Source organism: Pipra filicauda, unplaced genomic scaffold, assembly GCF_003945595.2.
Source record: "Pipra filicauda isolate LSUMZ 115617 unplaced genomic scaffold, ASM394559v2 scaffold134_size1991817_pilon, whole genome shotgun sequence".
Taxonomy (NCBI): domain Eukaryota; kingdom Metazoa; phylum Chordata; class Aves; order Passeriformes; family Pipridae; genus Pipra; species Pipra filicauda.
In genome coordinates, this window is record NW_024103818.1 from 550,922 (window position 1) to 566,403 (window position 15,482).

The following is a 15,482-nucleotide window of genomic DNA, read 5'->3' on the forward strand; positions in this document are numbered from 1 at the left end:
AGGAACACATATATGTAAGTTTTGATTTTCTGCCAACATTGTGCGGGGGTACAACTGCCACCCCATTGGTCAAATCCAGGAGAAAGTTTGGCAAGGGAGTGCCCTCTGAACCTTGTGAAGACCCTCAGCTGGAGGGTCTCCCTTATTCCTTTTATCCTTACTCTTTCCCATCCTTACCCTTTTTCCATTCCCAGCCTCCACACAGATCATTTTAGGTTGATTTTAGTTGTAAATTGATTTATTTTAGATTTTAGTCTGACTTTTCTCCATGTGCTTTAACCATCTAATAAGTAGTAGAGTGAACCTTGTCAACCAATTTTGTCGTGCCTTCACTTTTACATTAAACCTGCTTTTAAAGATACCTTTGCCAGTGATTCTTTGAGCAGCCTAAAACATTCATTTGTGACATATTGCAATGACAGTGCAGCACAAACATTTTAAAAACATCCATAGCCACATTTCCTAGGTAGAAAATGGATGATGTGATCAGTTAGTATGGCAGTCCCAGTGAATTTTACTGTTAACTGCAAAGGACACAGGATTTCAATTTCAGAGTTTTTTCTCCTGACTCTTAGAAACGATTTTACCCCTTTCTAGCTAATGTCTGCAATTAACCCCTTAAAATCATGAATTTATACTGACACAAAACTTTTCATAAAGGGATAGAGAGCCAGATAAACAGAGTGGCTCTTACTGCCCTTCTGAAATCCAAGCCCAAAGATTTCATTGCTTTCCAAATTAATCAGATAGTAACACTTTGCACAAATGTCTGTTCATCCCTCAAAAGTATCTTTCTGTATTACCTCCCCTTCATTTACTGATATTTTCAAAACAAAAAAGTGTTCTCTAAACATTACTCTCAAACATAGCATTTTTAAATGACTGTAACTCCTTAAGAAAGATCTCATTATGTTTAAACATATTTATACTTCATAATAAAAAATATCTGAAATAAAAGCTATTGTTCTAACATACAAAGTTAGTTATTTTGATATGCAGTTTTTTCTGCATAATGAATGTTAAGTAGTTTCAAAACTCTAGTTTGAAAAAAAAGCATACAATAAAAGTACAATATAAATAGTTTATTACAGGTATTTTAAAAGAGCTCAGCAATATCCTTTCAAAACATTTTATACAGTGTTCTTTCAATATGAAACAATTCACATAGGGAGAAAACAAATCTCAATATATAACTATAGTCATTATTAATGTAATGAATTTGTCTGTCACACAAAAATCATAGTAACTACAGACTGTTTCTGAGTATTTTTCCTGGTTTTATTTTCTCTGAAAATGGAAAATAACAACATGTATGAAAATAAAAACGCCCTTTACCCTTCACTTCATATTCACCAAATACTACAAAGCTCACGCCACTTCAAAAATAAAAAAAAATCAAACCCATCTTAGTTAAATAAATATGGATCTATTTAAATAGAGAATGTCATGTATCTTACAGATACTAATTTAGAAATAGGATTAAAAACTTCAGGTTTCAACTACTGAAAATTGTATAACAAACAAAGTATCCTAAAAGGTAGTTTTTTCAGGGGAAAATAAAAAAGAAACAAACTTCATTCTTGTTCATAAAGCTCCACTGCACTTACACTTCTTGCCAGCCTCTTCAGCACAAAGGACAAAGCCATCTACTTACCAGAAAGTATAGCTACAGATTCTATTAATACAAAATCAGAATTACTTAATTTCAGCTAAAAGTAATTTTCAGTCTCTTATATTTAATATAATGAGAACATGACTTCCTGGCAAAACTGCTTGTCTGAGTTATTATCACATCTTAGAGAACACTTCTTTTACTGGTTCAATATGTATGATAGAAGGAAAGGAGACTAGAACAGATAGTAAGCACGTTTGTAAAGTTAATGATAATTTCTTGTCCACTTCTCTTACATAAAAATAGTTCAGTAATATACGAATTGGCCAAAAGAGCTAGAGAAGGCGAGGGATATGCAAGGAAGTGGAGTTAATCAAGTAGTGAAATGGATTGATTATAAATCCTAACATTATAGCATTGTCTCCTTATATTTTATATAAAAAGGGAAATAATCTAATTTCTCATCTCCAAGATGAGGAATAGATCTCCAAGCACATTAAAAAGCATTTTTTTCTATTCTATAGAAAACAGAATGTTCTATAATGCCACATCAACATTTTTCTCATTAAACCTCACGGTTTTCCCATTTTCTCATTTCTCCCCTTTTTGTACTTTCTTCCTTTTTCGTATCTTTTTTCTAAAAATATCCATTTTTTAAAAATATGAAACAAATACAGCAAGTGTCCTTTGCTTGCAACATATAGGGAGCCAGAAGAAAGTAAAGGGACCATTTTTTCTATATTGTGGCAATTACCTTGTCTTTACTTTTCTGGTAGTTGTCATTGAACATAAAATACTACGCAGAAAAAGGTAAAACTTTTAAAATATCTGATTCATGGAGCACTGCAGATTATGCAACACTATTAATACAGTAAGAATGTTATTTATAAATTAATTTAGCCAAAGGAATGCAGAGTGGGTTTTTTTGCATTTTTTAAAACATTTCAACATTCATATCTCACAAATTATAACAAGTAGACAGTTCTGAAGACAGCATATTAACTCTTCACCAGCTCATCCGTGTAACAGAAAAATATAATCCTCTTTAGTTAATTGTTTGGTCTAACATAAGTATTTTAATAATTATGCAACCAAAAGTTTAAATCTATGATTTCATAGGACATTATCCAGTTTTGATAAAAACAATATATTCTCCTGTTGCTCAGTGAAGCTAAGCTTTAAGCTCTTTAAAGTGAATAAGGTGGTGTCTTTTCAAATGTGGGGTCTGTCTGAATTTTTTTCCACAAACTAAACACTGAAAAGGTTTCTGTCCAGCATGCATTAGGTAATGTCTTTCAAGCTTAGAAGGAGATTTAAAAGTTTTAAAGCAGATACTGCATTGATACAATTTGTTAACAACTTCACTTTTCTCAGTACCTTCAGAAAAATTATGCCAATAACTGTAACAGCTTTGCTCTGTTTCCAACAATTTACTACACAAATACAGCTGTGGGTTTCTACTGCTGGCGTCAAGCACAAAATTCCCCGACTCGATTTCAACTTTGATTTCAGCTGCTTGGTTTGACTGAATCAGCTCAAATTCTTGAAAGCCAGATGGCTGTGAAGGTGTTTGAGAATAACCCACAGGCTGAGAAGACTTAAATTCAATGTGATCTCCCTGATGATTGAAAAGTTTGTTCAGGTTTTCAAATTCTACCTGGCAAATGGGGCTTTTACAGGGTCTCTTTTCAGTATGGGTGAGCTGATGTCTTTTTAAGTGAGCTAATTGTCTAAATGTCTTCCCACAAACATTACAGCCAAAGGGCTTCTGTCCCGTGTGTATAAGATAATGTCTTTGAAGTTTGGATGAAGATGGAAAAATTTTTTCACATCTGTCACATTGACACACTTTGTGTCTGTTATGTATATTTTTAGCAGAAGCTGAAAAAGCACAGTGACGTACTTCTGGATTATCAAAGAAGTTATCATTTGATGAACCATAAAAAGCATCATCTTTATTATCCGGTGAATCATCAACGTTTAACGTGCTTTCACCAGTAAGCACACCTTTTAAATTAACACCCAAGTTGTGAGGTTGCAGGTACTCTTGCCAAGGTAGTGCCACAGTCAGTGTTCTTTTCATCTGACTACTAAGTGCTTTATGCATGTCAAGGTTGCTGTGGCAATCCTTGGAAGGTTTAGTGGAGGCATGCTGATCAGAACACTGATCTCTAGCTGCAACCAGGTCAGGATTTCTAACATGACCTGATTTGGGTTTTTTTCTGTCAGTCAGAGAAAAATCTGTTGCCTTTGCTCCAGTACACTTCAGTTTCACCAGGATCTTATTTTTCATGTTGACTGTGTGTCTGCAAGCTGTTGTACCATTATTTGAACTTCTGCTGTCTCTTGGACAACATTTGTGCAAATTTAGAACATGCTCTGTTTCAAAACACTGCTCACATGCTGGGCATTCAAAGGGTACAATATAAATTGAGTGAACATCATGTGGGTCATTCTCCTGTGACTCACGTGTGTCAGCATTCTTGAAACTATCCCTCTTCCCTTCCAGCAGGTTGTGTGGTCTGGGATACTTAAGAGCCTTTGCTTTGCATGCAGTACTGGGGAAAGTCTTATTTCTGGCATGGAGCTGTTTATGCTTCACAAGTTTGCTCTGTATTTTAAATCCCTTCTGACAAAAACAGCACTGAAAAGGCCTTTCTTCTGTGTGTGTGAGCTGATGAATTTTCAAGTGTGTTGACTGTCTGAAAGATTTGCCACATGAAGAACACTTAAAAGGTTTCTGTCCAGTGTGAATAAGGAAGTGTCTTTCTAGCTTGGATCTTGATGGAAATGTCTTGTTACATGATTCACAAGTGTGAGTTTTCTTTCTCTTTCTGGCACCACGTAGATGATCTGACTTCAGACACTGATGCAGCATCCACTTCTCTTCAGTTTTAAAAGGTTTCCAGCATACAGAACACTGAAATATGCCACAAGTGACCCTGCCTTGCTCAGAATTCATGGAGTTTTCTGCTTGTTTTGTATCATTCTCATAATTTTCACTATGAAGCTGCTGATGCTTTAAGAAAGTTATTACATTTTTGAAGTTTCTATAACAAATAATACACTTAAAAGGCAGATTATGGGTTAACTGATGCCTCTCCAGGTGGACTAGCTGCCTAAATGTTTTATTGCATACATGACATTTAAATGGCTTTTGACCAGTATGTATGAGATAATGCCTAGCTAATTTTGATGGAGTTTCAAACTGTTTATAGCACATGTCACAAATATATGGCTTTTTCTTGGGTATCTTGACAGCTGTTACACACTGCTGAACTTTTAACATTTTTAAAGGGCAATTACACCTTGCCTACTGTTAAGTTTCTTCAGATAGGTGTCTCAAGTGAAATCATCAATTGCACACTAAGATGGAAGGCTGTAGAAGCAGCGAATTTTCTTAGGAGAGATATTCTTAAATCTCACAGGTCCCTAAAACAAGAAAGAGAGTATTATTTAGCTTATATTAATATATGATTGATGAGTTTGTCTCTTGTTTTCTACATAAGAGACCAAAAGTACCTAGATTAGAATACTCTTGATTTAACTTGGCTTAAAATACTTTCCTTGTAACAGAGTAATCACTTGTTATGTCACATGGTACAGAAAAACTATACTACTTTCTCTCAAATGGCAAATGCTGGAGCCAGTCAGGAAGAGCAACACACTAGCCATAAACTACAACCAGAAAAACACAACCCCCAGAACATGGAAAAAACACAAGCTATGTTCACTATCTCACTATAAAGCAAGAGTATCAGAGTTGTGATACCAAACCATTCATATACTGTGAAGTCATGAATACAAAGGTAGTTACCATAATTCATCATAATTACTGTTTTAGTCTAAACCACAGTAATGAAATAGTATTCATTTTCCTTGAATTTTCAACAGATGGAACACAGTTGGGCAAGCTACTGTGTCTCAGCTGAGGCTCAATGACTTATAAAAAAGAAACAATACCTTTGCAAATTCCTGAGTGTAGAAAAGTTATTAAAATATTCACAGGAACAGCCAGAAAGCACTTCAAGCAAACATTTAGCCCAAGCCTTCCACTATGAGGCCAACTCATGTCTAAGATCACTCCAAAGTGGCCCTAACAACTTCCACTGAGGGAGGTTCCAAAATCTCAGCAAGGCTCCTGCTCCAATGTATCACCTTCATAGGAAGCTTTTCCTTGCACTCAGCAGAGCCTTTCTTTACTACAAAGTTATTTTCATTGTTCTCTATCACAATTTTATGTATTCAAAGTCTGAATTATCTCCTTTTCTATAAACTAGGAAAATTCTGGAGTTTTCTAAGTATTGCTTTTAGGTCTACCAAGAAAAAAAAAAATTGGTCTTTTAAATCATCTCTGGACTGATTTCAATTGGTCACATCAATCCTAAATTGAAGCATCTAAGACAGATTAAGTATTCCAGTCCACAAGCACAGTACAAACAATAGAATTAGATTACCTATATAAAAGGGATGGAGGGAGCAAACTTTAAAGCAAGGGCATAACAGTTACGACTTGTGAATTGTAGTATCAAAACACCACAAACTATAATTAGTAGAAATGTCTTCTGTATCTCACAGTTACCACAAGCTGTATGTATATGTGTTCAACATACCAGCAGAATAAAAAATTCATTTATTCAGTGTCTCCAAACCCCGTCATTTCACAGTTAATGCCCTTAGTTTTTAAAAATTCAGAAATATCCAAAAAATCTATTCAAAGTAACTGCAAAGAATAAAAACCTGCAATTGAAAGCAAGTTAAATAAAAGTACAATGAGATTCGAGAAACATGCACAAAGACTGAAGGTATCTGGTGAATCAAGATTTTTCTTAAGCTTAACTGAAAGAAAACATGATCATCTGGTAGGATTGTTCCACCTCTAACAGACCTGTTCCTATATAATTGTGGGCCTTAATATGTAACACTTGGATGTCTGCCTTACATGCGGTTGTCACTACACTAAGAATTTACTTAATCTCACTGAAATACTTCAGGATAGATAAAGCAGTCGAGAAAGTCAACTTTTACTTTCCTATTCTCTTTTCCTGTAGAATTCTAACAGCTACTCAGTTTCAGTCTTTTTTTGAAGAAGCAAGAAACCACACTTTTAGGAGATCCCCTTTTCCTCCCAGTTGCCGTCACATTGTGTGAAAGATGGAAATTTAGAGAGAGAGTTAAGTGTATGACACCAAATGTCTTCTAGTTTGTGCTACCATGAAGCTAGAGACAGGCAGTCTGAGAAAAGCAGAAAAGCTTCGCAGCTATGCTGAGTTTCTGTGCAGCTCAAGGCAGCCTCCATTAAAGAAAACCTCCCGCAGAAGAACTGTAAAGACTGACGAATTTCAGATAACATACTGTCATACAGATCTAATTTACACATCAGGAAAATGCTCAAACACTACAATGACATGCAAAGCAAAAAGTCCGAAGTAAGAGACAGCTGTGGCATATTACACAAGGGATTTTGTATTTAGCTTATAATTTTTTTAAAGTTTCTATCTCGTGAATTAGGAAAATGCTCTGTAGTACAAGGTGTCAAAAGCAGAGTATAGCTTCTTGCTGTGATCTGCTTGCCCTGTGAAAAACTAAAGGCTCAGACAGGGTAAACTAAGGGGATGCAGGGGAAGGAGAAAGGAGCCAAGATGGGCATTACTGTGTGGCCCAAATACATTTTCAAATCCTATTTACTAAGGACAGGCTTCTCCACATCTATTTCAGGGTGCTCTCTGCCTTGCACATCTAAGGAATAAACATGCTGCTGCTAAAGATCAAAGAGCAAAAGACAAGCTTGGAATATTGCTTCCTGCCAGCCTTGCAAGTACAAAGGCTTGTCCTAATTAGAGTTAGAAAATGTACTTCCCTATGTGATAAGGATTTAGTCCAATTTACTATTAAACTGACACTACTTTTCATCTTGGCTGTAAGGTCATGCAGAAAAACAGAATCAAGAAATAACATAGGCCATTGAAGGTCCACAGAAGATCCTCCTAAGTAGTATTGTTTAGTGATTAACTACAGATTATTTTTTTAATATTACAGAGGGCAGCAAGCTGCAACAACATGAAACCATAATGGAAGAAAATTCTGAATTCAAATCTAGTCTTAACTAATCAGAGAAGTTTGCCTTGGTTTTGTTTGTTTTTTAAACAAGAAACCCTCAACAAAACAAAAAAACCAACCAGGAAGGGCATTTTAATAAGAATAAATACAAGGCCTTCAATTTAGACCAGAATAACCAACTGGAAGGGGGAAAACTTACTAGGTTATAGTTGTGCAGGAAAGACCTGGAGTTTAAGTTGGAACAGAAGGTGAATATGCCAAAAGCTACCATCCATACCAGGATGCATGAACAGATGTAAAGCTTTGAAAGCACATAAATCTTTCTTATTACTTACTACTGTTTAGAAGGCAGCTGGAGTACTCTATCCATTTTTGAATACTGCCCTTCAAATCCAGTCAAACATATGAACTAATTGGAATGAATTCAGAGAAGAGGATCAAGAATGATCTGAGCTTAAATGCCAAATATACAAGAAAGGATTAAACTAACTGCGAATGTTCAAATTAAAAAAGAAGAGACACAATTAAAAAGAACACACGCCCTACAAAACAAAGCATAAGAACCTTTGTTGTAAGGCAAACAGAAATAAGCTGTTTCCCAAACCATTTATAGTTGTGAATGGAAATGGTTTCATATTATAGTAGAGGATTCAAGTACATTATTGCCCTTACAGCTGCAAAGCTTCTTTTAATGCACATACAAATAAGTTATGGAGGGAGATTGCTCTGCCTCCAACACTGGAGGTTTTCAAAAAAGATTGTACAAACATCTCTCAAATTCCCACACTCATATAGTTGACCCTATACAGATAAATATTCTTGCTTGCTTTCCAATTGCTCATCACTGTAATTCAAAACAAGCCAATTAAGACTTGAAAATTCAATATATTTCAAAATTTGCCATGGAGGGTTCTTCTGCATTATTATTAGTAGTATATCCTCAGATCCTTGAAGCATGCTAATACTTACAGCTTCCCAGAAACAATTATATAAGAAAATGAATTATAATAATAGATGGGTGAAGAAACATAAGTTGTTTCCAGTTATACTAACTACACAACAGAAAAGTGAAAATCTACCTGCTGATTTATGAAACATAGTATGTGACAGAGCAAGAGGAACTGAGACAAACACGTTGTCTGATGGATTTCCTCACCAGCTCTCCCAAGAGAAAAGTTTAGATTGGTGCCACGGGGACACAACTCACACTAGAAATGGAACCTTCACCTGCCAGTTGTGCAGAAATCAAGTGTTATGGCTCCTCAAAGCTAACACCCCTTATTCTCCCCTATCTTCCTTGCATATTTCCAAAACACTTCCTGAAGCAAACAAAATAAAAGATTTATGATGATGAAGCAGGGCTAGTTTAAGGATAAACCTATGTTCTGCTGCAGGGGCCTGAGACCTCCGGACTGACACCAACACTCCCCCCACACGTAAATCCAGCTAGAAACCTCAAAGCAGCAGCGAAGCAGCCTTTGCGGACAGCAGGCTGTGCACACACACAGCCTCGCACACAGAGACACCGACTCACACACAGACACACACAGACACCCTGCGGGCGCTCTCCACCGGCGCACAGCGGGTCCCTGCCGAGCCCCGGGCCCGCCCGGCCCCGCCGGGTCCCCAGCGCGCAGTGACCCCCCGGCCCAGCCCCCCCGCGATGCCGCGCCGGGGCCGCACCTGGGCCAGGGCCCCTGGCCTGCCGGCCGAGGGGAGGGCGGGGAGCGGAGGCGAAGGGAGCGACCTGGAGAAGCAACCACCGCACCTTCACCGTCCTCATCCCTCCCGGGGTTGCTGCCACCTAAACTCTTTCCCCCGGATGGCACCGGGACAACGGGAAACTCGGTCCGGAGCTTTCCGTTCCCCCGCGCAATCCGGCCCCGCCTGCCGGCGCCGGGGCCCGGGGCCGGGGCGGGGGAAGCGCCCCGGGCTTCACTTCTGCCCAGGCAGAAAATGTCCCCTGGCTCTGCTGATGAATTATTAGTTGGTGGTGACACGTTATTCTCCACAAATAAGACACATTTCCTATTTCAGCATCCTAAAAGCAAGGAACAAATTCCCGGTGGTTGTGGGGTTGCAACTAAAGCAGAGTTATACCCTGTTGTGTGGTAAACATCATAAGGCCAAACCTAGTGGCCTAAAAGGCTTGGAAATGGTGCCTGGAAGGGAAGGGGGGAAAAGGCACTTTCCAGGAAATCTAAAAGTACCTTCAATAACATATGCACACAAACGTATTAGTTTTGCACCCTCTGCAGGAGAGAGGGATCAAACAAGCGCAGGAGCTCACAGGCTGAAGGACAGACGGATGACCTGCAGTAGTCAGAGCTCCCTTGGTGGCTGCAGGTTACCTCCGAGATTGGCAGGCAAAGGGCTGAAGATATCCCGAAAATGACAGAAACTGTTTACAGTTGGGTCCTGCATCTAGTTCTGGAGTCCCCAATACAACAAAGACATGGACCTGCTGGAGCAAGTCCAGAAGAGGCCACAAAAGGGTCTGGGGTCTGATGTATCTCTCCTGTGAGGACAGAGAGCTGGTGTTCAGCCTGGAGAAGAGAAAGCTCTAGGGAGACCGTATAGCAGCCTCCTTGTGCTTAAAGGAGGCTTACAAGACTTTCCAAGGCCCATAGTGGCAGGACAAGAAGCAACAGTTTTAAACTGGAAGATGGTAGATTTAGATCAGACATAAGGAATAAATATTTTACAAATGAGGGTGGTAATACTGGAACAGGTTGCCCAGAAGCTGTGGATGACCCATCCTTGGAAGTGTTCAAGGCCGGGTTGGATGGGGCTTTAAGCAACCTGGTCTAATGAAGGATATCCCTGTCCACAGCAAGGGGTTGGACTAGATAGGCTTTAAAGGTCCCTGCCAACCCAAATCACCCTATGATTCTGTGATTCTGCCAACCAGCTCACTCATACTTTTCTTTTAGCTGTCCTTTTACAGAGATTCCATCTAACTCCTAGCAGGAGGAACAGAAGAGGGCAAAACAGACAAAAAATCAAAGATGTAAATCAGTAAAGATTTAAAGAGTCTCCAGTAACTTGTATTATCTTTCTGCTGTGTGTGTTAAACCCTCTCTTCCAGTCCTACTGAGAATTCAAGAGGCAATCATGAATGCTAAGCAAACTCCAAGCAACTACTATATATATTAAAAAATAATTGCTTACTCATGAATTTTGTATACATCAATGAAAGAGAAGTTGGCAGCATTTACAGGCCTAAGGATAAGATAATTTTTCAGGCCCTGGTATCTCTGCAGAACTGTCCTTGAGATGTAATTTTTTGACATCTAGAAACAAATGTCTGTAAATCACTACTTCTTAGCTTAGGAATGTTAGAAATCAACTCAGTCTTATCACCAGTGGTGTGGATAACATTTGACCTAGTTTGCAACACATAAGCCAAGTTTTAACACTACAGAACAAAATTTATTTCCATTTAACCTTAAATGCTCAAGCAAGCATCTTAGATAGCATTGATCATTACTTTAATAGCACACAGTCATGTATTAACCTCACTGAAAGACAGCCAAGTCTTGTGGTTAAAATGGGGATTGGGACAGCCTAGAGCTGAAAGCTTGGAAACACTATATGACCACAGGCAAGCCACTTAACCTTCTAGATGTCAATCCCCCAACTATAAAAAGTGCATAATATTTGACACATACATCTCATAAAGCTATTCAGAAATATTGTTAATCATTTAACAATAGTAGATCGCCTGATTATACATCTTTTTAAAACATATCTTTCATTTTAAAATATATCCAGCCTTAGCAACCTGTTCATGAAACCTCTGGTCTGAAGCAAGTACACAAGCAGCTGAGTTCTGCTTGCGCCCAATAAAAAACTAATGTAGCAGATCCACAGCTAGTGTAGAGTGTTGTAGCTCTCTTGATTTTAATAAAGTTCTAGCATGCATAACAGGTGAGGATCTTATTGTGTATTTCTGGAAGTTAGCAGAAAGTGTGATCCAAAAATACTTAATTCAGTCTTAGCCCAATTATAACAAAACAGGTGAATTCATTCAATATGGTTTTGTAGAAAACACTGCAAACACACAGAATAGATTATATGCTTTTATGATGCCAAAGAACATGTTAAATAGGTAGGGTTTGTAGGAAATAATGTTGCAATTTTGTAACAACAATGCAAGACCTTCTAAGACAGGAAAGCAGATTTTTTTAAAAAAAATCTAAACTTGTTTCAGTCATTCATTTATGCCTTCTTCTCATATCTTGGTTTTGGATATGTCTTTTTGTAACCTGACTGTGCTTATTATCCTGTCCCACTTCAGCAAGTCATTGGGATTTACTCAGTACCCTTTCCACCATCTGGATGTCCTGCTAAACTGTAGGTAGATATGTGCTAGGATCTTGATGGCCTGTTAATCTAGGTACTATGGATACAGGCCATTCTTGTAACTGTTCTCTAGCTGTTTTTTATTTCTGATGCTTCCACACCCAGATGTTGCCATTCTTTCTCCATGCACACTTGTAATAACAGTTTTCTACATGCTGAGAATATGTAGAATATGAAGAATGAGCATGCTTTGGTATTATCCTTGTTTTACTTAGCTAGATTAGGTTATATTTAACAAATAATAAACCAAGAGCATCCTGAAACAATCTGCATGACCATTGTCTAACTTGGCACTTGAGAGGTTATACAGAATTAGCCTAAGTGATAGCTGTAGTGTTACATGGAAAATATATTTTTTATTATTATTTTTTCTCCAAAGAAAATAAAATGTAAAAAATAAACAATAAAAGAATTCCTAAACTTTCCTTAAAGAAAAATTCCACAATACAATAGTTTCACTAGTTAGTACTGAATTTCAAGATTCTGAAATGCTGCGTTGTTCCTTCATTTGTGAAAGAAAACGTTATATAAGACTATAAGCTATGTAACTCTTTTACCTTATTATTCTAAATGCATATTGCTCCACTTCTTGTAGAAGGCATGCTGTCTGGAGCAGGTATTAGCATCTTGGTTTTAATGTTAACAAAAAATGAGTGATTACTCTTTTTGTGGGTATATGCTATAGTATATTGATATGGAAAACCAGATCTCATTCAGATCTAATTACAATATATTTCAATTCTCTTTAATATTTAGGAAGTATAGGATTTTGCCTTAAAATATTGTGAATATGCCTCTGCAAGCTGACAGTTGGCAATTCAATTACATGAGTTGCAGGGATAGTCTGTGAGTTTTAACTGCAACACATTATTATTAATAATCTTGTGTCTGCTTTTGTAAGGTGCTCCCTACTTTAAACATGTGCTGTACATGCAATGTGTTATATCGATTTCCATGGTGTTATTTTTATTGTATTATAGGCTAGATAGACACATAACACAATATATAACTTGCTAATGTGTCAATTAATGCCACCTCAGGGCTGCAGTAAATTGCAAAGACTTTTAAAACTGTGAATATGCATTTCATGTTAGTCTTAGGTTCCTTCCTTTTTCTCTTGTCCTATTTTCTGCTTTGTTTTTTTCCTAAAAAGTCCATCTTAAAGCCCTCTGGTGCATAACAATGAATTGCCTTGAGGGGAGATGGTTGTTTAATGAATCTCAGAAATATGTATTCTACACGTGCAAGCATCATATTTTATTTGATAAAGCACTGTGTGGCAAGAGCCCCATAAAGTGTCTCTGTGTGCTCAAAACAGAAAACAACTTTTAATGATGTTTTTGAGAAAAATAAACTTTATTCAAGAAGACTTACAAAAAGCTAGGGAAAAAAAGAGAATTTTTTAAAAAATGGTGAAATTTTGAAGGCTACACATTTAGTTCTATGAAATTTAAGAATAATTATATCTCAATACCTTTAAGATACAGTTGTGCCTAACTGCACTTTCGTTAACTTTTTAGCTTTGTCTAGTAACATATTTTGCTTTGTTTAGCAGTATATTTCAAAATAATTTTCTTATCTGGTATAATGCATTTGAAACAGATACAGAAACCAATGTATTTAGATGTTCATTTTTTGAGTAAAAACCCCACAAATTGCTGGCTCACAGCTCTTAATCTCTAGAATCCCTTAAGAATCCCTGCTTTGAAATTAGTTGCAGGCTCTATCAATTATATCTGTTTAAATGGACAAACTTAATTACTACAGAAGAGCAATTGATTTTTGAATTAACACTGATTGCACAGGGGGTATCTCAATGGGAAGACAGGTACATGCACGCTTTCAAATGGAATCAATGTATTAATTAATCTACAGATTGACATACTCCATAGAAAGTACCCCTTCTCTTCATCTCCTTCCTGTAGATTCATTTGTTTCAATTTAAAGGAAATTTCTGGTGATATAGAAATGAAAAATTCAAATGCAATATAAAATTCCACATGCTGTGTATAATATGTGAGTTTTGTGTTTCTGACTTTGCCATTTGCTAGCTTAGGTGGCCTCTGAGAGATAAAGTATTCCTTACAACACTGAAACATTAAATTGTGCAATATAATTCCAAGGTATATATGTGCATTCAGGAGCTGAAAATGACTTTTCATAAAATGGAAATGGATGCCTTTCATGGAACCAGTAAAATGAACATAAAAAAAAACCCCAGACCTGGAGAAAACAAACATGTCCTCAGTACTGTGTCCACTGCTGGGCTCCCCAGTACAAGAGAGAGCTTGACATCTTGGAGTGAGTCCAGCAAAAAGCCACTAAGATGATTAAGTAGCATCTGCTCTGTGAGAAGAAGCTCAGAGAGCTGTGACTGCTTAGCCTCAGAAGGAGAAGGCTTAGTGATGATCTTACCAATGTGTATAAATACATAATGGCAGGGGGAAAGAAGCTGGAGCTGGACTCCTCTCAGTGGTTACCACTGCAAAGACAAGAGGCAAGAGGCACAGAGTGAAAGCCAGGAAATTTCACCTATCCATGAAAAAAACTCACAACTTTTTTGCTTTGACAGTGGAAAAACACTGGAAGAGGTTGCCCAGAGAGGTTGTGGGGTCTCCATCGCTGGAGATTTTAGGCACAAAATTACATGCAGTTGGAGCTGATGGAGGTTTGAAACATCAAACAATTATTGTTTGTTAATTGAAAGGTCTAACAGTTAAACTGGCTTATAGTTCTGTGGGATCTCAGCTTCAGTTAAGGAGAAACAAATGAGCTGGGAACAGAATAGTCAAAATTACTGCTGCAGATCAGTTTCTGTGTCACTCCCTGGGAAACAAGTGTCAATAAGAACATTTGGAGCCAGTTATTCCTGGATGTGGTAGACAATACTGAATGATTACTGAATCTGTTATAGCTGATTCTATTTTAGAACTGATTTACATTTGATTTTTGCAACCCATACATGCACCAAAGGACAGCTGATCATAAAAACAACGTTTTAAGTGATCACATGCAGATTACATTTTGGTTAGCTGGAGGGTTAATAGAAGCTGGTCTTTAGATTTATTATTTCAAAAGAAAGGATGAGCTTCAAGAAAATACAAGAACTAATTAAATCGAATAGTGGTCAGCAAGGAAAGCCAAATGTCAGTGATGGGAAGTATAGTTGTGAAACAAGATTTGCCAAAAGTCAAACATTATTAGTCTTAAAAATATATAGCAAAAGGTTCTTTATCCACATAAATTTAAGAGAACAGTAAGTGACAGCCCTGTGCACAGAAGATGAAGGAGCAATGGAGGATAAACGATACAGGGTTCAAAATGCATTGGAATATTTTGCCTCAATTTTCAATAGGGATCACAAGGTAGGTGAGGGGAGAGGGGGACTGAGAATCTGAAGTAGCAGCAAAATTTGTAAGTCTTGATGTGAGATGATTAGGAAAGC

The 15,482-nt window shown here is 37.4% G+C and overlaps 2 protein-coding genes across 2 annotated transcripts in view; both read right to left on the reverse strand.

The window, feature by feature from the left end:
* Positions 1–9,445, reverse strand: part of AQR (aquarius intron-binding spliceosomal factor) — a 67,189-nt gene extending 57,744 nt beyond the window's left edge. The window contains exon 1 of the mRNA XM_039378309.1: positions 9,356–9,445. The gene's annotated coding sequence lies outside the window, so the exon portion shown is untranslated. The remainder of the gene's footprint in view (positions 1–9,355) is intronic.
* On the reverse strand, positions 1,068–9,432 carry ZNF770 (zinc finger protein 770). Its single transcript, XM_027736470.2, has 2 exons — positions 9,356–9,432; positions 1,068–5,044 (listed from the first exon to the last, which is right to left on the reverse strand). The coding sequence occupies exon 2, from the start codon at positions 4,899–4,901 to the stop codon at positions 2,784–2,786; it is 2,118 nt and encodes a 705-aa protein (XP_027592271.2). The 5' UTR covers positions 4,902–5,044; positions 9,356–9,432; the 3' UTR covers positions 1,068–2,783.
* Positions 9,446–15,482: the final 6,037 nt, after the last annotated feature.

Coding starts and splice junctions, on each gene's coding strand:
- ZNF770 (XM_027736470.2), bottom strand. CDS start 4,901: ATGTTAAAAGTTCAGCAGTGTGTAACAGCTGTCAAGATACCCAAGAAA.